This window comes from Haliotis rubra, unplaced genomic scaffold, assembly GCF_003918875.1.
Source record: "Haliotis rubra isolate DU_JTF1 unplaced genomic scaffold, ASM391887v1 Scf136, whole genome shotgun sequence".
NCBI lineage: Eukaryota > Metazoa > Mollusca > Gastropoda > Lepetellida > Haliotidae > Haliotis > Haliotis rubra.
In genome coordinates this window covers 453,015-480,875 of record NW_025765292.1, presented here as the reverse complement: position 1 = coordinate 480,875, position 27,861 = coordinate 453,015, and the positions used below count along the sequence as shown (strand labels likewise).

The 27,861-nt window shown below is 38.2% G+C and overlaps 2 protein-coding genes across 7 annotated transcripts in view; both read left to right on the top strand.

The window, feature by feature from the left end:
- LOC124268056 (uncharacterized threonine-rich GPI-anchored glycoprotein PJ4664.02-like) overlaps positions 1–19,824 on the top strand; it is a 27,863-nt gene extending 8,039 nt beyond the window's left edge. For 2 of the 6 annotated variants that reach the window (XM_046703065.1, XM_046703069.1), the window contains exons 2-9: positions 11,651–11,808; positions 12,204–14,306; positions 14,632–14,802; positions 15,441–15,590; positions 16,045–16,125; positions 18,658–18,740; positions 19,286–19,362; positions 19,761–19,824. In XM_046703065.1, coding sequence (XP_046559021.1) covers positions 12,312–14,306; positions 14,632–14,802; positions 15,441–15,590; positions 16,045–16,125; positions 18,658–18,729 — 2,469 coding nt within the window. In that variant the 5' untranslated portion in view covers positions 11,651–11,808; positions 12,204–12,311 and the 3' untranslated portion in view covers positions 18,730–18,740; positions 19,286–19,362; positions 19,761–19,824. Of the gene's footprint in view, positions 1–997; positions 1,082–4,224; positions 4,727–5,679; positions 6,313–9,875; positions 9,946–11,650; positions 11,809–12,203; positions 14,307–14,631; positions 14,803–15,440; positions 15,591–16,044; positions 16,126–18,657; positions 18,741–19,285; positions 19,363–19,760 lie in introns of those variants that run through there. The other 4 variants (XM_046703067.1, XM_046703068.1, XM_046703064.1 and 1 more) reach the window with 4 other exon arrangements.
- On the top strand, positions 18,858–27,861 carry LOC124268089 (tyrosine-protein phosphatase non-receptor type 7-like). The gene is made up of 7 exons (XM_046703108.1): positions 18,858–18,876; positions 19,286–19,362; positions 19,761–19,898; positions 20,203–20,337; positions 21,104–21,249; positions 21,762–21,921; positions 27,778–27,861. Exons 1-7 carry the CDS (start codon positions 18,858–18,860, stop codon positions 27,859–27,861), a joined length of 759 nt encoding a protein of 252 aa, XP_046559064.1.

The window sequence follows — 27,861 nt, the reverse complement described above, 5'->3', positions numbered from 1 at the left end:
GGTCATGTGAGCTGACGTAGAGGAAATCTTGACATCTCCACATGAACCCGCAGTTGGAAGTGGAACAGCTGACTGGTGTATGAATGTTGCACCAACTGTAGGAAACACCATTGATCGTGGTGGTAGTGAACGTAGGAAGTCGCGAACCCAGTAAAGGATTTACTTACATCGAGGGTAAGAAAGTAAGCTAGTAGTTACAATGACAAACTTGATTATGCTGATTTACTTTGTTTTTTAATGAGTCAGATAATTCAAAGCATCCCTAAATAGTGTCTATCTCATATATAAGAAAAAGAATAAATAAAAATTTATGTTTTAGTTGTTGGAACAAAAACATATTAAATCATAATTGCATCCCCTTTTTCCTATAAATATTGTTCACTTGAAAATCTGCCAAATTATTAATCATGGTGATAAGCATGTCATAATCTTTTGACATGTGTTTCTGCTTAATCCAAGTACTAACTGCTTTCATCCATAACAAGCTTCCAATGGATTAAACAGGTCAGGGGCGTGATATACTTTTACTTGTCCGGTTTTGTGGTTTGATCAGTAGGTGTGTTGTACTAGCAGATATCTACAGACAGGTGAGTAACGGTGCTTATCAACAACAACAACAACAACCCTTTGTTTATCACCTATTGTTTAGGTGGCTTGAATGTAATGTCAGGTTAGGTCATGTTGCACCTGCTAGTCACACAGTGCTTCAGACATCTGTGCTGTAATTCATACATCGTAACGGAGTCAGGAAAACTGTACTGTAATGAGGTAAATAAAAACAAAAACAAATGTAGCAAAAATCATGAAAATAACATTTTATTCATTTCTGTTAAGTCTTTGAAGAAGGTAAATAATTTTATAATATATTTTGAGATGAAGTATCTCAGTAATTATGCATATGACATAAGAGTTTAAAGGAACACAACTGTTTCAGCATTGCATATCTTTTTACAGTATATTTGATAAAACAAACGCTCGATATCATGTTGCAGAAATGGTGGACTAAGCATTGTGTATACAGGAGGAAGTAGATGCTTGTCTTTACTCTCTCGACACAGCCTGGTCATGGGGTATCATGATGGTCAGAGCTTTCACCAAATCTCAATTTCCATATCACCAAACATCCCTAAAAGTTAATATTGCAAAATGTGGAGGAGAACCGTACTTAAATACTTAACACAATTTAGGTGCCTGTACATAACAAACTTGCTTATTTGAGCTGCATGGAATATTGTGTATATTTTCTTTATTTTATTTGTGTAATACTATGTTTAACGGTAAACAAACCATTTCCATTCAATGTCCTGCCCCTGAATGGTGTCGGTACAGTATATTTTGTAATATCAAGATGGTTCCATCAACTGATTGCTGATTGGATATGATTTGCATATTAGATTTATGATTAGTCTTGCATAAAATTTGTTTATGACCTTTTTGATAAATCTTTTAGGAGGCGAATGTTATGCATTTTACTCACACAGTCATGGTAATGGTTGTTTTATTGTTGATACCAACTAGACCTTAAAATGTATGTGGGAGGTTGGACAGATGACTTATAACCTTTCTTAACATTCAATATATTAACAGAGATCAGAGCCAGCAGATAATGAATATTATTTGTGTTGGTGTTTAACTTGTATAGGATGTGTTTACATCGCAATCAGTGGTGATAGGGCTGGTGAGAGTGACTGGTTGAGCAGTCTATACTAATCACTTACACATGTGTGTATGTTTCCGTGACTGTCACCAGCCTGTTCCACTTTCTCCACGGTAATTACACTTGATAGTGTCTCTTACGTCTTGTACACTGTGTTATATAAACTGTTACTATTTACTTAGATTGTACAGTGTATTATGTAAACCATAAATATTTACTTAGATTGTAGAAGTGTATTATATAAACCGTTAATATTTACTTAGATTGTACAGTGTATATATAAACCATTACTATTTAGATTGTAGAATGTATTATATAAACCTGTTACTATTTACTTAGATTGTACAGTGTATTATATAAACCGTTAATATTTACTTAGATTGTACAGTGTATTATATAAACCATTACTATTTAGATTGTAGAATGTATTATATAAACTGTTACTATTTACTTAGATTGTACAGTGTATTATATATACTATTTACTTAGATTGTACAGTGTTTTATATACCTTACTATTTAGATTGTAGAATGTATTATATAAACTGTTACTATTTACTTTAGATTGTACAGTGTATTATATAAACCGTTACTATTTACTTAGATTGTAGAATGTATTATATAAACCGTTACATTTACTTTAGATTGTACAGTGTATTATATAAACTGTTACTATTTACTTACATTGTACACTGTATTGTATAAACTGTTACTATTTACTTTATATTGCAGAGTGTATTATATAAACCGTTACTATTTACTTACATTGTACACTGTATTGTATAAACTGTTCCTATTTACTTACATTGTACACTGTATTGTATAAAATGTTACTATTTACTTTATATTGCACAGTGTATTATTTAAACCGTTACTATTTACTTACATTGTACACTGTATTATATAAACTGTTACTATTTACTTTATATTGCAGAGTGTATTATATAAACCGTTACTATTTACTTACATTGTACACTGTATTGTATAAACTGTTCCTATTTATTTTACAGTGTATCACACACACCGCTAACTATTTACACACCCATGTTTGATGGTGACTAAACATGAAACCAACAATAAATGGATTTATTCTGTGGTGACTTGTGAGATACCAGAATCTTGTTTTTAGGACCGTGATAAGTACGCAGTGTTCAGAAACTGTTTTCACCCTAGTAATGTTTTCAATGTTTTGTAAATTTTGGTCAAGTTCAATTTCCAAGGGTATACTTTGTTTTGCCTGGTATTTTATCACTGTTTTATATAATTAATTCATATTCTTGTACATCAACAAACTTGATCAGTTTCAATTGCCATAATAATGTAAGTCATTACCTGGAACATGCAAACAAAAAGCAACAAACAAAATTAACTTGAAACTAAAGTATTTTAATGCATTAAGAAGTACTCAGAATACACCATTGATTAGAAACAAAATAAACGATGTCTAAAGATGTTTATTATCAATGTGTAATGTTTCAGTAACATCCAACCCTATATGTGTGTGGTTAATACTGAATGGGTTTATTTTTACCAAGGAAATATCACTTCATGATCATGTTCAAGCACGCCATATTAAATCCCTCCACTAATCCATGTCCAACACGTTATCCCCTACTGGTGAACAAGTAATTTAGGAATAGTTAATACTTCACGTCACATCCTATTCAGTACCTGATCACTCAGCTGTCGCGATCGACACTGGGAATCACTCTTTACAAAATATGAAATGCAATACGCAGTTTCATCTATACTGGTTCATTTTGAGGATAATTAGCATTTGTGATCATTAACACATAGGTTTTATTTCTAACATTTCTGCACTATATATTTACACTTCTTAGGACACATTCATGGAAAACAATGACATCATTGATAAACTCATCAGTACTCTTTCCTTTATACAAACTTTAATCGTAATTCATGTACTGAATGTGAACATTTTCTGTAATTTAAAACAGAAAAAATACTTAAATGGACACTATTTACAGTGTATACACTAGGAAAGGGTATGAAGTGTTGTTGCAGTTTTATTGTCTTGTGAAATGAAGGAATCACATCACGATAGGTTTATCAGAGACCATTGATAAAGACACATGGTCTCTGGTTTAAATACATCTTGGGATTTTTTTGCTAATGAAATATAAAATGTCAACAACAGAGAACAATCTGAGTTTTCTGCTGAAACAGATTCCATTGGGCACCGAGAGCCAAATAATGGTGAACACCACATGGATAACTGGACAGTTATGACGCTAGGTGTTGGCAAAAAGTAGAAGAATTAAACCAAGTCAATGTGAAGATAAATTAACCCTCACTAATTAGCAGAAGTCATATTTGTATGCCCGGTTAACTGTCAGTCTGTGTGTACAGTAAGCTGCCATTATCAGAACAATTCAACCTGTATATACAGCAAACCTCCTTAATAAGGACAAGTCAGTCTGTATATACTGTGAGCCTCCATTATCAGAACAAATCAACCTGTATATACAGTAAACCTTAATGAGGACATGGTAGTCTGTATATACTGTAAGCCTCCATTATCATAACAAATCAACCTGCATATACAGTAAACCTCCTTAATGAGGACATGGTAGTCTGTATATACTGTGAGCCTCCATTATCAGAACAAATCAACCTGTATATACAGTAAACCTCCTTTATGATGACAGGTCAGTCTGTATATACTCTGAGCCTCCATTATCAGAACAAATCCACCTGTATATACAGTAAACCTCCTTAATGAGGACAAGTCAGTCTGTATATACAGCAAGCCTCACTGATGAGCCCGTCTCTATCAGCAGTATGTGTCAGTGTTCTCCCACATCAATCTCCTGGCATCAAACCTATTCAAACTCCACAATCAGCTCCATTAAGAAAGGTGTCGAGTTGCACTGGGGGTCATGTGAGCTGACGTAGAGGAAATCTTGACATCTCCACATGAACCCGCAGTTGGAAGTGGAACAGCTGACTGGTGTATGAATGTTGCACCAACTGTAGGAAACACCATTGATCGTGGTGGTAGTGAACGTAGGAAGTCGCGAACCCAGTAAAGGATTTACTTACATCGAGGGTAAGTCGCTAGTCGTTACAATGACAAACTTGATTATGCTGATTTACTTTGTTTTTTAATGAGTCAGATAATTCAAAGCATCCCTAAATAGTGTCTATCTCATATATAAGAAAAAGAATAAATAAAAATTTATGTTTTAGTTGTTGGAACAAAAACATATTAAATCATAATTGCATCCCCTTTTTCCTATAAATATTGTTCACTTGAAAATCTGCCAAATTATTAATCATGGTGATAAGCATGTCATAATCTTTTGACATGTGTTTCTGCTTAATCCAAGTACTAACTGCTTTCATCCATAACAAGCTTCCAATGGATTAAACAGGTCAGGGGGCGTATACTTTTACTTGTCCGGTTTTGTGGTTTGATCAGTAGGTGTGTTGTACTAGCAGATATCTACAGACAGGTGAGTAACGGTGCTTATCAACAACAACAACAACAACCCTTTGTTTATCACCTATTGTTTAGGTGGCTTGAATGTAATGTCAGGTTAGGTCATGTTGCACTGCTAGTCACACAGTGCTTCAGACATCTGTGCTGTAATTCATACATCGTAATCGTGAGTCAGGAAAACTGTACTGTAATGAGGTAAATAAAAACAAAAACAAATGTAGCAAAAATCATGAAAATAACATTTTATTCATTTCTGTTAAGTCTTTGAAGAAGGTAAATAATTTTATAATATATTTTGAGATGAAGTATCTCAGTAATTATGCATATGACATAAGAGTTTAAGGAACACAACTGTTTCAGCATTGCATATCTTTTTACAGTATATTTGATAAAACAAACGCTTCGATATCATGTTGCAGAAATGGTGGCCTAAGCATTGTATACAGGAGGAAGTAGATGCTTGTCTTTACTCTCGACACAGCCTGGTCATGGGGGTATCATGATGGTCAGAGCTTTCACCAAATCTCAATTTCCATATCACCAAACATCCCTAAAAGTTAATATTGCAAAATGTGGAGGAGAACCGTGCTTAAATACTTAACACAATTTAGGTGCCTGTACATAACAAACTTGCTTATTTGAGCTGCATGGAATATTGTGTATATTTTCTTTATTTTATTTGTGTAATACTATGTTTAACGGTAAACAAACCATTTCCATTCAATGTCCTGCCCCTGAATGGTGTCGGTACAGTATATTTTGTAATATCAAGATGGTTCCATCAACTGATTGCTGATTGGATATGATTTGCATATTAGATTTATGATTAGTCTTGCATAAAATTTGTTTATGACCTTTTTGATAAATCTTTTAGGAGGCGAATGTTATGCATTTTACTCACACAGTCATGGTAATGGTTGTTTTATTGTTGATACCAACTAGACCTTAAATGTATGTGGGAGGTTGGACAGATGACCTATAACCTTTCTTAACATTCAATATATTAACAGAGATCAGAGCCAGCAGATAATGAATATTATTTGTGTTGGTGTTTAACTTGTATAGGATGTGTTTACATCGCAATCAGTGGTGATAGGGCTGGTGAGAGTGACTGGTTGAGCAGTCTATACTAATCACTTACACATGTGTGTATGTTTCCGTGACTGTCACCAGCCTGTTCCACTTTCTCCACGGTAATTACACTTGATAGTGTCTCTTACGTCTTGTACACTGTGTTATATAAACTGTTACTATTTACTTAGATTGTACAGTGTATTATGTAAACCATAAATATTTACTTAGATTGTAGAATGTATTATATAAACCGTTAATATTTACTTAGATTGTACAGTGTATTATATAAACCATTACTATTTAGATTGTAGAATGTATTATATAAACTGTTACTATTTACTTAGATTGTACAGTGTATTATATAAACCGTTAATATTTACTTAGATTGTACAGTGTATTATATAAACCATTACTATTTAGATTGTAGAATGTATTATATAAACTGTTACTATTTACTTTAGATTGTACAGTGTATTATATAAACAGTTACTATTTACTTACATTGTAGAATGTATTATATAAACCGTTACTATTTACTTTAGATTGTACAGTGTATTATATAAACAGTTACTATTTACTTACATTGTACACTGTATTGTATAAAATGTTACTATTTACTTTATATTGCACAGTGTATTATATAAACCGTTACTATTTACTTACACTGTACACTGTATTATATAAACTGTTACTATTTACTTTATATTGCACAGTGTATTATATAAACCGTTACTATTTACTTACACTGTACACTGTATTGTATAAACTGTTACTATTTACTTTATATTGCACAGTGTATTATATAAACCGTTACTATTTACTTACACTGTACACTGTATTATATAAACTGTTACTATTTACTTTATATTGCACAGTGTATTATATAAACCGTTACTATTTACTTACATTGTACACTGTATTGTATAAACTGTTACTATTTATTTACAGTGTATCATACACACCGCTAACTTTTTACATTAGATTGTTGACTGCATTATATCACTGGTGACTCTATACATATTTTACATTATATTTTAAAGGGCTCTATTTGAGGAAATGAAACTTTAACTTGCACCTGGTGCATCGATCCTTAGGTAATGACCAGGTTGCTCACTGCTGTTCAATGTCAAATTATATTAAACACTTAAGATTGGGTATTTGTGACTTAGGACATCATTATAAAAGAATTATTCTGGGGATCATTTTGTCTTACTTCATCAAAATTTCATGATAAGCAAAGCAACAGTCATTCAACCTCTGTCCAGGGTCCATCAAAGGCACTGCTCCAAGCCTGGGTTCCTCATCATTCTGTTTTCCAGCTGAAGTCTGAGTTCTATGAACTGCCAAATATTAACATGCACTGGGTATAAATATGAGGTTGCTTTTTGCAGTTGCAGGTTGCATTGGTGCAAGTACTCAATGCTGAAACTATTTACCTAAGATAAAACACTATAAAATATGATTGAACAGGTCACTGTTTCTGTAAGGCTGTATGCAATGCAATATCTCGGTCACAATATTTGTCTACTATTGTGTCCACTAAATAAATAATATTGTCACTCACTGTCTATCTTAAATTATACACTGTATACATAAATGTGGCAGTTTTTGTACTTTTTAAGCAATAATCTCTATACTGTGCACATGAATGAACAGCCAGACTATACCACAGTTTGAAACTCTACATTACCATCATCTTTTCTTGGTGCGCTTCTCACACTGACTGCTCATGACGCTAATTGCCAGGTTCAACTCATTCAGTCTGATGCTTCAGACTTCACCTGTTTCGCAACTGAAATATGCCTGTCTCTGGAAGGTCTTCACAAACATTTTGATAACCAGTTATTTTATCTGGCAAGTCATAATAAACATGATAACCTGTTTCTTCTCCTGCAGGTGTTTAAAACATTATAATTATGTTTTTTCTCCAGTAAGTCTTTATAAACATTATTACCTGCCATCCAGGTCAGGGCTTGTTCAGACAAACCATGGCAACTAGTTGTAATTTCTATTTCATACCTTGTTCAGACAAACAATGGTGACTAGATATGATTTCTATTTCATACCTTGTTCAGACAAAGCATGGTAACTAGATATGGTCTCTACATCAGGTCTGGTTCAGACAAACCATTTTATATCTTTATCACACATAAGCAGATTAACATTAGTAGCATGAAATGGTCTGTAATTTCTTTTGAGTAGTATAGGGGCCAGTGTATGAATTCATTTGGAAAAGTCACTGCAGGAGGACTGGTTAAGTGAAAGTGTTGCTAGCCCACATGATACTTCACTGGCCCTGCCAAATATCAACATCAAAGTGTACATCGGTCAGAATTGGTATGGTGTTTGGTAACTGCAGATGGTAAGTTATTGTCACCCCTTGGAAACAATATAAATCAAACAAACACAAAAACTAAGATTAAAGTTAAACGTTACATTTGTATTTTAATGGTTGCTAACCTCTTTTTTTCAACACTATTAATGTTTTTATATAGCGATCTTCATGTGACAAGAGATAATAAATATCACGGAACTTTTGTGGACAGACTTTTAACACCTTAATAATTGACTTCCTCATATTCATGTGCATTAAATAAGGAACAAGTTATCTGAGATTTTCAGCTAGCCAGTTGGGATAGCTTTAACAATATATTACTGGCCCGATTCACAGTCAGCTAGCATTTGGCTAGTGGGCCAGTAGCTATTTGGCTAGCGGGCCAGTAGCTATTTGGCTAGCGGGACAGTAGCTATTTTGAACGCTGACAGGGGCAGTGGGGTAGCCTACTGGTTACAGCGTTCGCTCGTCACGCAGAAGGCCCGGGCTCGATTCACCACATGGGTACAATATGTGAAGCCCATTTCTGGTGTCCCCCACCGTGATATTGCTGGAATATTGCTAAACCCAAACTCACGAATTCACTTCAGTAGCACATGATCTCTGGTTGAGGACTTATACAGGTAATAAGACACACCACTGCCTTGGGCTAAATTAAATCTAACTGCTGCCATAAGGGAAGGAACAAGGTCCAAACAGTTTGAAAAACCACCTTCACCAATCATTTTACATAGTGTTGACACCAGGTGTTTAAAAAATGGCTATACATATTCTATTTTCCTGAAGTCTATATATGTTTAGAGTTTTCCTGGACAAATTAAATATACTGTAATGCATGACTGACTTTCACTGACATCATGAATGTTTCTGAGGCATCAGGAATATAAGACAAAGAATATGTCTGAAAACCTAGGGCAAATGTTTTTGTTGATATTTCAAAAATATACTCCTACCTATCATTTGTTGTAGTAGGTAGATAGATTAAATATTACCTACCTTATCATTATTTGAACTGAAATTACCATTTTCCTACTTGAATCACTCATTCCAGTTAGTGACAAGCTCAAAAATATCGAATGGTCACATTTATGATGATAAAGTCATCATTATGCATTGTGCTGAAACAGATTTGAAGATATTCTATTTGTACAATTTACACAGATAATGGAACAGTCTATATAGTGTTTTTTCATAAATGCATCATCACCTATTTTAGTAAGATAAGCCGTGATGACAGACAGTGGGTTTCAATACTGGACCCACCTACATCTGTGTTGCTGTGTCTGTCATCACTGCTTCTGTCTGACTGCTTCATCAACTCTTGGAGATCTATCTGTGTTCTGACAGAAGAACTGTGCTGTCATCACCTGTGGCCAGGGAGCCTCTGATGCTGTAACCCAGCCCTTGCTGAGACCAGGTAACGACACCATGGCAGACTTCAGCAGATGAGCTTTGTTGCCTCAGTGTGAGGTTTCCTAGCTCACTGACTGGAGATGATCTGGTTATGAAACACATTAGCATGGATCACACACCAGAAATGGCTTCTGAAATTGCAATTACAAGGTTGTGATGATGTGTTTGATAAAGGCAGCACTGCCCTGGTGGTTTCTTCTCAGCTTGCTGATGGCAAACCCAGTGGCAACCATATACAACACACGTGATTGACTGTATGTATAGACCTACAGAAAGAGATAATTACATGGGCATGAGAACTTTAGCATTTCCCGAACAGGAGCACTGCAGGTTAGTTTGTCTATTAGCTGTCGATGCCACACTCAGCAGTACTCCAGTTAGATGAAATCTGGACCAGACAAATGATATCGTGACCACCAACCAATACAAATAACATACAACCAAGCAAGGCAACTAGTCCTGACCACTGGATCTGTTTATCAAATGAGCTGTTTTGGAGCTGGAGTGTCCACAATGCATCAGCAATATCATGGTCTGGGGTTTCTCCATCACAATGGCAATCATGTGCTGAGTCAGCATCACAACAGCAGTCATGTCCTGGAGTGTCCAGCAATCATCATCATGTGCTGAGTCAGCATCAGCAATCAATCATGTCAGCATCACAACAACAATCATGTGCTGTGTCCACATGCTGCTGAGTCAGATGCAATCATGTGCTGTGTCCACATCACAACAACAATCATGTGCTGAGTCAGCATCACAACAGCAATCATGTGCTGTGTCCACATCACAATAGCAATCATGTGCTGAGTTAGCATCACAACAGCAAACGTGCTGAGTCAGCATCACAACAGCAATCATGTGCTGAGTCAGCTTCACAACAGCAATCATGTGTTGTGTCCACATCACAACAGCAATCATGTGCTGAGTCAGCATCACAACAGCAATCATGTGCTGGGAGTCCATCACAACAGCAATCATGTGCTGAGTCAGCATCACAACAGCAGTCATGTCTGGGATGTCCAAATCACAACAGCATCAGCAACAGTCAGCATCAGTCAGCATGGCAACAGCAATCATGTGCAGTCAGCATCACAGCAGCAATCATGTGCTCACAACAGCAGTCATGGATGTCCACATCACAACAGCAATCATGTGCTGGCATGTCCACATCACCTCATCAATCATGTGCTGAGTCGGCATCACAACAGCAGTCATGTCCTGGGATGTCCACACCACAACAGCAATCATGTGCTGGGATGTCCACATCACCTCATCAATCATGTGCTGGGGGTACATTAATTATGCCAACAATAAGGCAGATAAATAAAATTTTAGCAAAAGAATATTGACTTTAACATATATTTTAGGGGTATGGCATATTTCATACCCATCACTCATACATCTTTGTCCACAGTCATTATGAAACCGCTCCTTGGTATACCTTCTGCATTCCATACATGAACTATTGATCTTGATCTGTGATGTTTAGGCATGTTGCTGAGGGAACTTCCTATTTCTTATGGCCACCAGCGGTGTGCTGTTACAGATTGCTTTACCATTGGCTACTGACACCAATCATCAACTCTTTTTATTGGAATTTAAAAGTTTGAACACAGTCACAATGCAGGTTGGGACACAACTGCTAGGAACAAGTGGTTCTTAACTGGCATTTACAAGTGTGAACACGTTTAAATATTTGGTTTTAGAGGAGACATGGCTGCATAAAGGAACATCCAATGGAAGCAGCCACAATGGACCAACGACTCTTATCATCAAGTGATGGCAACACTGACCATGTCTTCCACTGACCAGCGACAACTCTTCATGGATTTCAGAGGCACTACAATTCTGTTGATGTTTGCAGGTACACATATTGTTATAGACTTTACATGTTCTCCAGTTCTCGCACTATCAACATATGTGATTTAAGATGCTGTTATTGAGGCAATTTGTTTAATGATGTACAAACCAAGGCAAGAGTCCAGCAAACATTGCAACGTAATGCCATAATGATGCATGTAACATATAATAACCTTATTCTCCTATCAAGGAGATTCCACAAGAATAAACTTTTTTGTGTGTAGTACACAAGATCTTAGATCCAGTGATCACTGGTTAAAAGTCCAGAACCACACTGATAATGATTCTAGGTATCACAGCACCATACCCCTGCTTGTGGTTTTTTATCAAATGTCTAAAAGATGTGTGTCACTTCAGGCTTTTCTCCAACATTATGCTGTGAAATCACATTTGTTTCAGCATTGGCAGCACTGATGACCCTCCCTGCCAGCCATGCCACCATACAGATGCCCTTAGGACTGGTGGAAAACCCTCTAGGGACAGAGACTGGAGGCGAGGTGATCCCGGATGCAACGCTTGAGGAGAACAATCCTTTCAGTTTGTTGGGAGAACAATGCCAACAGAGCCAACCCCCAATCAGCAGGATCAGATGGATCAGAGGAGCTTATGCTTAACAACCCCAACCCTCAGGGAGGTGGGGACCATGAACACAATGAACACATCCCTGAGCAGCCAGTGGCTGGCATCAGCAATGTTGAGGAGACAGACACTGGCATCCTTGGGGCTCCTCAGTATGTGCATGTGACTGATATGCCACAGATCGACCACCAGACGCTAAGTATCAGGCCACTGAAACCTACCACCCCAGCAGTCCTCCTGGCTCCCACCCCAACCAGGAACATATCCGAGGTGGGGAACAACACTGATGTCACGTCTGTCGATGTGAATAACACATCACAGGGGAGATCTAACAACAGCGAGGAAGTCCCACCTAGACCAACATTCCCTGACACCACAAACAATATTCTGCATTCCTCACAGTCTGTGTCATCTGACTATGTATCTTCAAATCTAATGTCTACAAGAGTAATAGTTGATGAAAGTTCCACGATGGTGGCCAGTTTAGCTGATATTCTCATTCCTCAACCAGATTCAAATCTGAAGCTGACCTCCAGGCCAATAATTGATGAAACAGAAACAGTCAGTCCTGTAACTTCAACTGGACTTTCTCTGACCACAAGTGAACATGTTATAGATGGTTCCAGAGTGATACCAGATACCACAGTACTAGAAACCATGTCCTCAGACATTACTCTAAGTCCTGTTGATGTAGGTGTGAGTCCATCTGACAATGTTTCTCTAATATCCTCAACATCAGTGACAGATGAAACAGACACAAAAAACATGAAACAAGACAAACAACCAGCTACTGCTACATATCTCTTCTCAGATGGACATGCTGAAACCTCCAGTACTGTGGTGCTGTCCAGGTCAGCCATAGGTGAACAGACATTATCTGTCCAGGACATAGCCCCATCCTCCAGCATCAGCAGTGGAGAGTCAAGTTCCAGCTCTATGACCACTTCCTCTATGTTGACCAACTCAACAGTAGAGACATCTGCTACATTAACTACTGCTGGCACACCTGCAGAGCCTGTTGTGATCACCCTACCATCTGTATCTCATGAGATTGTAATTCAGAAGAACTCAACCTTATCTGTTGTGACAACAACTGCTGCCAGCCCTGCAGCAGCCACAGCAGTAGGTACCCAGTCCACCACAGCTGGACCCAGTGTTTCCACAGGCACATCTTCCAAGAGGCCTACAACAAAGCTGAGTACATCTTCCCCTCCAACCATACATTTAGTCAGTTTGTTGAGGAGTGGATCAACATCCAGAGGAACCACATCTTCATCAGCAGTAACTCCCTACACCACTGGGTCCACAACTGTGCCAGTTACCACAGTCAGACTTCCATCCACCACCAAGCGCAAAGTAAAGCCCCAGCATGGTGACTCTGACACCAACACAACATCCAGCAACAACGGCACAGTGATACCAGAGTCTACCACTGGTAATGGCTCAGACAGCCATAGTAGGAAGAAGACACAGACACCTAATGCAGGAACAGCCACACAGCCCACTGTCAACAGTACTTCAGAGAACCTGTTTTCCTCTACAAAGGTTCCCACTACTGTAAACATCAATACCACCTCTTATCACAGTGTTCCACCATCTACAGAACCTCCAGTGTTCGCTCAGGTGAAGCTGAAGATGTCTTGGCTAGACTTCTGTCCCAAGGAGAGGGTGTTCCGAGCAGATCTGAAGGATATCTTCCTTGAGAAAGCTGGTCGGGATGTGACAACAGAACAAATAACCTTAATGAATATTCAACAATATGAATGTTTGGACCTAATGGCAGCTGAAATGCCAGATGATATCATCATCAGTTTCTACCTGGTGGACATAACTGGAAACTACGACAGACGACTCACCATAGCCTGTGCCAGAGTTGTCATTCAAGGTTTCAGCTCCAAGGTGGAATCATTCTTCAAAGACAAGGTTAGTCTTGATTCATATCTCATCTCTCACTACTTACAAAATATTTAACCCTGCATAACAGGATGTAGTTACAAGCACACTTTGGCCCCTGCTGAGTCTGTTCCTGCCTAATAAAGTAGCTTAGTCATTAATTTCAAAAGTCTGTCTAAAGTACTTTCTCTACCAGAAATGTGTTGACAAATAAAACTGCTTACAGATTCAACCTGTTACCATGGTTTCACATTTAACTTTAAGAAGTAGAAATGTGCAGGTTAGAGTAGACTGCCATAGTTTGACACTGTGATATTGAGCCACTGATCTGACTCCATTGGGGGCTTGTCTGCAGCTTCTGGAGGTCAGACTTAACACTGACCAACCAACTGAAGAAGGCCATGTCACCAAGGTGCCGGAAGAGAAGGGGAGAGAGAGCATGTTTGCCATGGAGCCTGGTATTACTATTGCCATAGTTATTGCCTCGGTGGGAGGAGTTTGCTGCGTGGCTCTCATCATACTACAGGTAGGCAGATAGCAGGTTACTTTTGGTTCACTGATGTACTACAGGTAGGCACATAGCAGGTCACTTTTGGTTCAGTGAAGTACTATAGGTAGGCAGATAACAGGCTACCTTTGGTTCAGTGAAGTATTATAGGTAGGCAGACAGCAGGCCACCTTTGGTTCTCTGATGTAGGCAGATACGAAGAGGCCTTCTCAGGTTCAGTGATGTACTAAAAGTAGGCAGACAGGAGGCCAGCTTAGACTGTTGATGGGTTAAGCCATGTCTGTTCAGTCAGTAATGTTACTATGGAACCCTCTAAGGTCCTATGGGGGCGGTGGGGTAGTCTAGTGGTTAAAGCGTTGGCTCGTCACACCGAAGACCCGGGTTCGAATCCCCACATGGGTACATTGTGTGAAGCCCATTTCTGGTGTCGAAGCCCCGCTGTGATGTTGCTTGAATATTGCTAAAAGTGACATCAAACCAGTCAGTCAGTCAGTCTAAGGTCCTATATATCTTATAAGTATAGTGACTGTTTACAAATCACATCATTAGTTTCTGTTTGTGAAAGAAGTTCTAAAATTGTCAAACTGAAGCTTTTTTGTTTCCCTTTTGAAGATATCTCCTGTGTAGTGTTCTGCAGCATTTCATCCCTTTTCCAGATAGTGATGCGTAACCGCAACAAACGGGTGTACCTGCCGGACTCCCGCCATCCGTCCTTCACAAGCATGGACTCCATAGCTCTGGCCTCTGTCACCAAGTCTCGACCCAACAGTGGCCTGTTCAACCCTGGCATGGACCCTTCAGAGATGGTAAGACTTCCCAGTCATAGTCAAGTGGATGGAGCAGACAGCAGAAGATTGTTTGTTTGATCCCCAACATCGCCATATCAAAATACCTACGGAAATAGTACTTGTCGTTACCCTGAAGTGAACCAATAAAACTGGTCAGGGACTGGTGAGATGTGGCACAATATTTGTGGGCTAGCATTACAAAGATCTGGAGATGTATTATTGTCAGTATTTCTCATCTTTCAAAAAGTGCATTCATATCAATATTTGTCATCTTTTAATATATGTATTGATGTCAGTATTCCTCACTTTTCAATACATCTATTGATGTTAATATTTTTAGCAACTTCTATTCTTATGTCTCAGTACCAACATGTACTGATGTCAAGCCTTTCTAAGTTATGAAATATGTACTGATGTCAAACGTTTCTAAGTTACGAAAGATGTACCGATGTCAATCGTGTCCATGTTTCAGGCAGAGCCGTCATTCCCGGTGAACTTTGCTGGCCTTGCCAATAGATGCCTGGAGCCAGAGGTGCTGAAAGAGGAGTTCCAGGTACTTGACTGAAGATCCAGATACCTATAGTACATTAAATCCCCACATCAAAATGGATGCCAGTGTTGGGTAGCTTGATGCTTCACAGTTACTGGGGTTTTGGTCCTGCCCCACACAGAACTGCAAGCATTCATCAAAATATCTTGCTGAACATGCAGCAGTGAATGGGTACCCAGTAAGTTGAGATGGTAAAGCACCAATTGTCACAGAGAATGACCAATTTGAAAGACACAAATCGTAAAGACACTATTTCTGTCACTTGTTGCTGTTTTATTGAAGAAAGTGTCACGAATGAAAATAGAAATTGTAGCACTCAAGGGGAGCTTGTAAAAATTCCATCACATCTCATACAATACCACCCTACATGATCGTTGTAATCTATGTGACTGTTCTTTATGATGGCTGCATAACACATTGAAGGGAGATATCATTCACAAAGTTCAGTCGTTAATCCCAAAGTTGTGCTTCGTTAAAGAAACAACATTACATGTAACATCCTCTACACTCAATTGAGTTTGTTAGCATTATAACAAAAAAGTTGATCAAGTCAAAGCTCTTGAAAATACAACTTTATGTTATACTGTTAAATGCAGTTCTTTACGCAAAGGAAGTCGATAAAAAGAATCGACATCTGAGAGGTAATATCTTGAACTTCACTGACATTTATAAAAGGTAATATTATTGATCAGGTTGTGAATGAATGCCTTTGTAACGTAGATTACAGATTTGCACAAAAAACACTTGTTCACATGAATAACATTCATTCCTTCTTTCTCCCTATTCCCTTGTCCGTAATCCCGCTGGATCTCGGCATGAGTCTTGCCCATTCTGTCAGAATTCAACAATGATATTTGTGTAATCTATCTTACCAAACTGTAATCTACGTTACCTTACAAACTAATTCATTGGACGTAATAATCGTCCTCATACAGACTGATTTTACAACAACTTACCATAAATGAAAGTCATTATTGCTACTTGATTAGTAATAAATAAAATATTCATAACAGCTACCGGAACATGTGATGTTTATGAAGGTGATTACTTCATTCATTGCAATCTATGCTACCATGCTTTGAGGAGCGAGTACAAAATTGAGGTGAAAGATATTTTGCAGTTTTTTTAAGAGATTGAAATATCATACGTTTAGGGTCAATATCAATATGTCTAAAAAAATCTATGTGATATTAACAGAATTGATACAAGCTTCACAAAATACAACTTTTGTCAATCTTTTGAAATGATGGCTAACGACACCCAAATAGAGTGATCATTTCAAATGCTTCTAGTAACGCTTCTCAACAGTAGAACAATTGTTTTGAAATATTGTGAAACTATATCCCTATAATGAAGTAAATTAACAAGCAATCTTACCTGTTTCACAGGGAATTTCCCGAATAAAGATGAAGTTTCCCATCCAAATTTGAATTTCGTGAAATGTCACTGAAGTGCTGCAATCATGTGACAGCAACCGGTGGTAACTGTTGTAGGTTATCAAATTATTTGCCTGGGTTCTCTGACTATGCTACGAAGCGAAATCTTCTATTTCCAGTAATATTTTGTAAGATTCCAATTCAGGTGGTAACGTAAATTTCATAACGTAGATTACTTTCACCGTTTGCAAACTACAATAATCTTGACTGGAAGCATATTGCACTCCCTTTTCGGTTTTATTACACTATGAAAACACAAAGCATTCATTCTAATCACTTTTATAGGTAGCTGCTATTCATGTTTCCGTACAGTAATGGTAACGTAACTTTCATGCTTAACACAACTATTTTTATAGACCGGGTTAATCTTTGTCTACGGTTTTATATGGTACTATGTATTCCAAGATGACACTTTTTCTACATATAATATATCCAGTAAAAACTTTCAAAGCTTTCAAAACAAATGTTTGTCAATATATATGCATTTTACACTGCATTTTACGTTCTGTAACGTAGATTACCGCTATTGTGGCGATATATTTCGTAGCGTCACATTTGTTTTGTTTATTATGATAATCCCTTCATTTTTTTCATAGGTTTTACATTCATGTACGTACAACCTATGGGAAGTAATTCTAAACGCCTATGATGGTAAACATACTAATTGTATCCATTTGTTTAAACACTACAGCTCGGTAGTACTGGATGCGTATTTGACTTTTATTCGTGTTTGTTCGTCTGCTAAACAAGTACAAATCAAAACGACAGAAGAAATAGGTAATTGGGCATTCTCTCTGAGAATTGGTGAAAGTGACTGTAAAATTACCCATATTGTCTCTCACTGAGTTTCATACTCCTCAGGGAGCTGAGACAAACATGCACACCGATCCACCGACTGGAGTACTAATATAGTGTGGGTATTGGGTGCTATAACAATATTACAATATTTTGTCACCACGACATCATATCCTAACCTATACCCCCTATCTGACCTTTCTTTAATTATTCAATAACAGATGCTTAGTCGTTTCCTTGATTTAAAACTTCACTCATAATCCTCCAGGAATCCAATGTCAGTACAGTCTGTGTTTGTCTGCAGTTTGTCCCGAACCTCACCCCCCGGCTGTCTACCGTTCCTGTTGGTGCGGAGGACAAAAAACAGATATGCTAATGTCATTCCAAGTAAGTGGCTGTTCATGATACAAGACAACTATCTGGCTCACACAGGTAGACGATGGACAGTTCAGCAAAATACTGCTTGGTATTGGGAATTCAAGTATTTAAGCGACATGGTTCATAATGAAAAATGATCCCTCGGGTAATCATATTATATAATGTAACCTCAATTAAGCCCAGCTCTTGAATTCAGGAATTGCACACATCAAATGGATTTTCTTGACACTGTCAAAATGTTTACAATCATAAATCAACCGTGATGTCACTCAACATATGAAAAAAATCTTCAATGTGGTCTTAAGTCATTGTCAAAAGTCATTTTGAGTCAATTAAGTCATTTTTCGAAACACCCCATCCCCACCCCAAACTGGATCCACCCATGCCATGTGAGCAAAATAATCACTTGATGGTGCAGTTGCTTTTATATTGATGAGTAAAGAAATATGATTGTGCTCTTCGCCTACATTTCCAGGTAAACGGGAATATACATATATTATTCCTGGTGATTTCAAAGAGCCCATCCCATTTCAGTTTTGTGTTATTTGTTTCAGTTCCTGAAACAAGGGTCAAACTGAAGAGGAGACTCAGCCAAGTTGCTTCGGATTATGTCAATGCTAACTTTGTAACGGTACTTATGGATGTCATGAAGGCATCACGAGTGTCCATAACAGAATGATTAAGCAGGGATTTAGTGGACATTAGACATTAACAATCAAACAAATGAAGGCATTCAATACATTTGTCTCAATACAATAAAGAGTCTCACTTCAACAAATGAAGGCATTGGATGCTCACACTATCAACCATTTGGTGACCGACTCCATTATTATGCCATGATATAAATTTTAATGGTCAACAACAACTATACTTATCTTTTAATGTATTCAGTAACTATGAAAATGCATTATAAATATAATGATTCCAGACATACATTCCGGAACAAGTTAAATTAATCACTAACATTTTTTTATTGTTACTGACATACCAGTGATACTGACAGCAAGTCTGGCATTGTTTTCTAACTAGGGTTACAATGACGACAAGCGGGCATACGTAGCAACACAGGCGCCTCTTGATTCTACTGTTGCTGACTTCTGGAGAATGGTCTGGGAACAACAGTCACGTGTCATCATCATGCTAACCGCCATGGAGGAAAATGGTCATGTGAGTTGTTTGCTGAGCAGAATGGCTGCCACAGAAAGTCAGTACCCTGTATGTGGCATGGAACAGTGGAAGTTTTGTCAAAAATTCCCATTAAAATATCAGTAAAACAGGTTAATACTTCTGTCCAAATTTGTTTTGATGTTCCTTGATTATAAAATCCTCAAACATCTTTGATATTTATTGGTATTGAATAATCAACATATTATCTCACAACAAGCATGCTGCAAGGAGATGATTTGATGTGGAATTTGAATTTCACAAAGAGTTAGTTGTTCCGTAGTAATGTAAACTGACTGTGTTGTAGCCCAAGTGTGCCCACTACCTGCCTGACTGTCTGGGAGACTCGCTACAGAGGTACGGGGACTTCATGATTCTCCTAAAGAAGAAAGACGTGCACCAGGAATACATCATCTCCATACTGGAACTGAAGGACATTGAGGTGAGAACATGCAGGGATAATGATCTCGACAAATACACAGTGTTTTAATGATACAGATTTAGCTTTGGATGCACCTAATACTCACTTGGGCCTGGTAAGAAAAACAATCAATGCTCAGACATCCATAGCTGATTTAATTCACTCAGAAACTTGGAAACCCATCCATAACCCATGGGCATGCATACCATGGTTATCTCCCTTGTGCATTGATGAGATTTACATATCTACAACTGAGTGAGGGAGGGAGGGAGTGTATATGGGATTTTTATACTCAGTAATTCACACATTACTGTATGGATCTAGACTGGGTCAAGAGAAAAGTGAGTGAGTGGGGACAGCAGAAATGGGCTTCACACATTGTCAAGAGAAAAGAAATTTAAAACAATACTCACATTTGTTGTAACAGATAATGACAACAGTGACATGTCGGTACATCAACAGCCCTTATACTGTATTCCACATTTCAAGAGGTTTGAGTGTGTGTAAAGTTTCAAAGATGGGTGCTTATTATAAAACCAAAAGCAAGGGAGGAATATCTGGGTGCAATAAATGACAAGTGATGTTTCTTTTATAAAGCATCTGCCCTTATTAGGACATTTAAAAATCATGATTATTTTTGTAATACGAGTGATGGAATTTAGAATATAGACATTGTGCCCTAATTTTGAGAGCAATAAAAAACAACATTCATATGAAAACTTGAATGTATAAAAATTATAAAAATGGAATTGAGATGAGGCTAGATGTTTTTGGAATGTGTTGACAGAACAATCTGGTACGGGAAGTGAAGCACTGCTGGTATACTGCCTGGCCCCAACATGGCAGCCCAGAGCCGATATCCCTGGTCAAGTTCATCCTGGACACCAGGGTCTTCTATGAGGACAGTGGGGCGCCGCTAATAGTGCACTGCAGGTAACCAATGACAACCAACTGACAATATTCAGTCTACAAAATGAACTTTAATAATATTCTCTCAAATATTTTAAGCTGTTTTTCTTTGCAATGACCAAGGCAAAACTATAGACGTTACTACCCTGTGTTTTGAAAAAAACCCTGCCCCCTATCTTAAATCCTGTCAGCGGTCTAAAAGTCTTTCCAGAGGAATCTAATTGCTTAGTGCAAGAGCTTTGAATGATTTTTCTGGATAGTAGTATAATTGGCATGTTGGACCCCTCCTCTGACCCCTAATCAGTCTGATATCATCCATTTTGGGCTTGCCTTGGACAATCCATGCATCAGCTGTAAGCTGTACAGTCTGCAGCTGCAGATGGGTTCTATCATGTTAGGAGATTTTACTGCCACTTCACAAACCTTTACAAAACAGTGGAAGAAGAAAGCAGATAGACCCACTTTAATTGTTTCCTGTTTGCCTTGTTCACATGTAAAGTATAGTGTGTCACAGTATGTCTGTTGTTCTTCATCAGCCCAGGAACAGGAAGAACAGGAACATTCATCGGGACGGATATCTGCATGCGCCAGTATGAGAACCTACGTATTGTGGATATTCTCCACACCGTGTACCGTCTGCGGAAGGAGCGTGCTGGATCAGTGCAGACAAAGGAACAGTATACACTGATATATAATGTAAGTAGAGTGAGTGAGTGAGTGAGGTTAATTTTACACCGCACTCAGCAATATTCCAGCTATATGGCGGCTGTCTGTAAATAATCGAGTCTGGACCAGACAAATCAGTGCTCAACAGCATGAGCATCGATCTGCGCAATTGAGAACCGATGACATGTGTCGACCAAATCAGCGAGCCTGACCACCTGATCGCGTTAGTCGCCTCTTACGACAAGCATGGGTTACTGAAGGCACATTCTAACCCGGACCTTCACGGGTTAATGTAAGTAGAAGCCACACAGTAAAGGTATTCTCTCTAGACAGGTGCGCAATCACAGAAAAATAGTAATGACCGAAAGGCTTTTCTGGATGCAAAATACTGTGTCATATACATATAAAAATACAACTGGGAACAAATGATATACTTTTCAAGTTCATTTAAATGCAAATAAATATGGATGTTTGAATAACTTAAACTAATTAACTGAAAAATGTAAATTTGATTTGTCTGATGTTGCTGTGATGATAAGAAATACGATCAATATGTGGACAATGCTCACCTTCACATCCCCATTTTAAAATCAGGTATTGCAAAACTTGATTACCCAGAGTCTCCAGCAGCCACAAATATACAGACCAAAGAGAATCTATGTGAAAGGTTTATGAGATAGATTCTGTCAGGGCTAACACACTTTATCCTAGTTTGAACTTGATGCCTTGAAACACAAACAGAATATATTATTAAAGCCTGAAATGCAAAATGAACCAGTTCAACACTTGCCTGATAATAATAATAATATGTGTATTTATAATGCGCTGAATTCCACACATAAGGCATGCTCAAAGCGCTACATATTTACAAATATTTACAAAGCAAAGGTTATGCTAGAACGAGGGTGAAATTTTTGGAAAGTTAAGTTATAGATTGTAATATTTTCTGAAAAGATGGGTTTTCAGGGAACTTTTAAATGAGTCAATGGAGGGAGACATTTTGAGTTCAGTCGGGAGTTGATTCCACAACTGTGGAGCACCATAGCTGAAGGAGCGAAACCCGAATGCCCGGAGTTTCTGATGTGCATACAATTTTTTAAGAAGAAGAAATATCACACTGTTTATATTATGCCTCAGGGTCTGGACATAACCATACTGTCATTTAACCTTTAGTACTTCTGGTTGCCTTGGATAGTCACAACAACGGGAAAATGTGAAGCGTATTACCACAGTGCAGTTCAACTGGGTAATACTATCAAAGGACCTGGTGTCAGCATTGCTATTAGGGCTGACTAAAAGATAATTAGAATTATTAATGATTTTTTAAAATGAAACTTGTGTTGTTGATAATATCATACATAAACTATTGTATTGAAATAAAGTTTTAATTTACATGCACAAAACACAAAGTTACATTTTTATATATGGACTGTTTCTAAATTATGTTCACAACACTGTTTTGTAAGTAATCGATACAAAAATATGTCACCACTCATCCATGATGTGAAATGTTGATTTCTCTTGGACTGTTTTTTATTTTTTATCAAACGTCCTTCTCAATATTTGTCAATAACTGAGTGATATTCAGTCAGTGATTATTGACCCTATATCAATAGCCAGCCCTAACTGATATTCAAAACTATGAAACACTAACACAGTAATTGGATGTCACAATAACAGGAAACTACATGCCAAAGTTCAGTCTCAGTCTGTCAGTTTCAGAAAATAATTACTGAACAGCATGGTCAAAACTAGGTCAATATTTCAAATATACTTTCATCCAGGTGAGCTGTTGATATGTATTTAAAAAAAACCTTCACAAATATTGAACTATTTATAAATTATCAATTGGAAATGAAACCCATATATTTGTTTAGACAGTCAACAAAACAAAACACTTTTACCATACTTATCATGGACAGTATTATCAACCAATCTGATATACATGTATGTGTAAACGATGTCACCTAGCAACAATATCCATCAATCATTTACATATGTCGATATCATGACTATTTGTAAAAAGTACTATTAGGTCATAGTGTTCCAAATATGTTTCAGCAGCACTCCAAATGTAGATCAAAACATCAACTATTTGTTGGCAAGACAACGTTATAAGCATCTATTCCAAAACATCGCATCATAATAGAATAAAGAAGTTGTCATCCATAAAGTATCTTGCCTTTATCGTTAGGTCAAAACAAACTATGATATCCATTTCAAATACACGATCTTGGAGTGACCAGTGCTTGTTCGTTTCATATCAGGCCGCCTCTGTGGTGTAGTGGTTAGAGCGTCTGCCCGGAGAGCGGAAGGTCGCGGGTTTCGATCCCTGACCACGTCATGCCAAAAGACGTTAAAATATGGTACTTGTTGGTCCCTGCCTGGCGCTCGGCATTAATGGGTACAACAAGGACTGGTCGGCTCGGAGTCAGTATATGTGTCTGAGTGGGGTATTCATGCTTCACTGCGGCATGGTATCTCAGTGGGCTAGCACTATAAAACCAGCTTAAGTCTAGGCTAGTACAAGCAGACGCACATACACATACACACGCATGCACGTCGTCATATGAGCGATGATTCTCAAGCACGACGTTTCACCTCATCACCGTTTCATATCAAGGAGTATACACAATGTACTTTCTTTTTCTGTCAGGTTATCTATGACCTTAAACACTGGTTTAATACAATATTTACAAAGTGGAAACACATTTGGAAATAGTCTGTAATTCTGTAATCTCTTAAAGGGTGGTAGTGGGGGGCGGAGTGTGTGTGTGTTAGCCTAGTGGTTGAAGTGTTTGCTCTTCACGGCGAAGACCCGGGTTCGATTCCCCACATGGGTACAATGTGTGAAGCCCATTTCTGGTGTCCCCCTTTGTGATATTGCTGGATTATTTCTAAAAGCGTCGTAAAACTAAACTCACTCACTCACTCTTAAAGGAGTGTAAGTAGTAAAAACCAAACTTTCAAGGCCAGTGATACTTGGAACAGCATGGGTAATGCTGTAGCTGCATCAGTGGTACACTCAGGTCAAAACTATAAACATTACATCCTTAGCCATCTTATTTCACCTGCTAATTTCCTTTTAAAAAAATGCCTGTCACATCACAGTTTATGCTTGTGTCATAAGACAGATTTATTTCTACCTATGATGTAAGACTTAATGCTGTTCAAGGCAACATCTGACAGGAGATTGATATGCTACACTTGTTGATGACAGTGTGTGTGTGTGCCTCTAGCACTGCAGTATGCTCATACGTACCCTGCAGCCTTATGCAAGGTCAGGCCTCCCACACAGGACTGTAGGCTCCAGGGTAGACTCCACATTGTCTTACCACATATATCACCACACTGTGTTGTGTGTTATTCATAGTATTTAATTTAATTTCTTTTTCTCATAATTATCCATTTAATTATCATAATTGTTTTCACTTTAATAATTGTTTCAATCATATTTGATATTTCTTGTCTAGTGTAAAATAGTGTTTTCATTAAAATTATTTTGCTAATTACCACATACCGATATTTAAACTATTCAATATCAAACTGTATTTTTTAAACTATAATTGAAAGAAAAAAAATATCTTACAACTGTGTACAAAAATATAGAAGTCTGTATAACAAACTACCGAATATCTAAGATTTGCTATCAAAACTGAGTAAAAGAACCTGTGTAACCTGTCCCCACAATCTTTCTCTGGTAGGTTAGTGGTGGTGAGGATAGGGTGTCGGCCCACAGAGCAGCTGGTTGGCGGTTCAGTTCCTGTCTGCATCGTAACAAAAGATGCCAAAGGATGGTGGTATTTTGGAAGAAAATGATAGAAAAAGATATCATGTAGTACACGGACATATTTCAGAGTTTGAGGACAACATCTCGCAATCACTTGACCATGACTAAAACAACAGACTGTCAGTGTCAGAATGACGTCCACGCTGACCTGTCATTGGGGACATGTATCACCCTTGGGACAACACAGTCCTCTATACGTAATGAACATGTTTTTCACAGTCATTTGGTTTGTTGAGATCTGTTTTCAGTCAGTATGTTTTGCAGCAATATTAATGTGTCCTGTATATTGTTACCAATAATTCATATACATCTGTCATATTGCCAGCCAGCTTTGTTATTACTGTAGAGGTCTCTCTGCCTGACTGAACATCCGGGTGATCTCGTCTAACTAAGGAGTGTATTTGTAATAACTGTGAGCTATGTGGAGATTCATGAACCAACCAGATGTTCAAAATAATTATTTTACAGTTAGCTCTCATACGAGGTGGAATTGTAGTGGAAATATTGAATTTTTTATTGAAATATTTTTTCATTCACAGAAGGCACAATCATAATGGTTAAATCATCTTCATTCACAGAAGGCACAATCATAATGGTTAAATCATCACTATGTAATTTGTTTCATTTTGTGTCCAACCCAAGCTTTCCTGTTTTCAATTCCTGGCCATTAGGCAAACATTTCCAAGTGACTAGACACATTGGATACCCGTTCATGGAATAAACATGAGTTGTGATACTTGTACAAACAATGGCCTGGCAGCTGGCTGAGCAACACTCTACATACAACAGATGTGCATTAAATGCTGAGTATGCATACTAGGATGTTCCAGAACAATTCAGTGTTGCTGTTTCAATTCACTGTGCAGCAATTGCTGTTAGACATATTGTTGTTTGTGAACAACCTGAGCTGGCAAAGTACAAATCTGGATCCAAGGCCATGGGTGCCTCAGGGATTGAATTCCCCTGTATGTGAACCTATTAAGTTATGTATCAAAGTATATTCTATGATTCTACTAAATCTGATACCCTATCAGTCCAGACACCCTGTCAGTCCAGACACCTGTCAGTCCAGATGCCTGTCAGTCCAGACTCCCTATCAGTCCAGACACCCTGTCAGTCCAGACACCTATCAGTCCAGATGCCTGTCAGTCCAGACACCCTGTCAGTCCAGACTCCCTATCAGTCCAGACACCCTGTCAATCCAGACACCTGTCAGTCCAGACTCCTTATCAGTGAGGACACCCTGTCAATCCAGATACTTGTCAGTCCAGACACCCTGTCAGTTCAGACTCCCTGTCAATCCATTTACCTGTCAGTCCAGATTTTGCTGTGAGCCCAGACACCCTGTCAGTCCAGATTTTTCTGTCAGTCCAGATACCCTGTCAGACCAGATTTTTCTGTCAGCCCAGACACCCTGTCAGTCCAGATTTTTCTGTCAGTCCATATACCTGTCAGACCAGATTTTTCTGTCAGTCCAGATACCTGTCAGACCAGATTTTTCTGTCAGTCCAGATACCTGTCAGACCAGATTTTTCTGTCAGTCCAGATACCTGTCAGACCAGATTTTTCTGTCAGCCCAGATACCCTGTCAGACCAGATTTTTCCGTCAGCCCAGATACCCTGTCAGTCCAGATTTTTCTATCAGTCCAGACACCCTGTCAGACCAGATTTTTCTGTCAGCCTAAATACCCTGTCAGACCAGATTTTTCTGTCAGCCAAGACACCCTGTCAGACCAGATTTTTCCGTCAGCCCAGATACCCTGTCAGTCCAGATTTTTCCGTCTGCCCAGATACCCTGTCAGTCCAGATTTTTCTATCAGCCCAGACACCCTGTCAGTCCAGATTTTTCTATCACCCCAGACACCCTGTCAGACCAGATTTTTCTATCAGACCAGACACCCTGTCAGACCAGATTTTGCTATCAGCCCAGACACCCTGTCAGACCAGATTTTTCTATCAGCCCAGACATCCTGACAGTCCAGATTTTTCCAGATTTGTCTATCAGTCCAGATTCTTCTGTCAGTCCAGACACCCTGACACCCTGACATTAGGCCATCTTTACTGAAACATCTTTATAAACATATTTTATGTTTCAGGCTCTGAATGAGTACGCTTCAGTGCTGAGCAGCCCTGCCATTTCCACAGCCTCATCATCAATGACCTTACACAGTGTGCATTAA

Coding starts and splice junctions, on each gene's coding strand:
- LOC124268089 (XM_046703108.1), top strand. Junction 19,363..19,760: donor TCAATGCTAACTTTGTAACG/GTACTTATGGAT, acceptor TTTTCTAACTAG/GGTTACAATGACGACAAGCG. Junction 21,922..27,777: donor AGTATACACTGATATATAAT/GTAAGTAGAGTG, acceptor TTTATGTTTCAG/GCTCTGAATGAGTACGCTTC.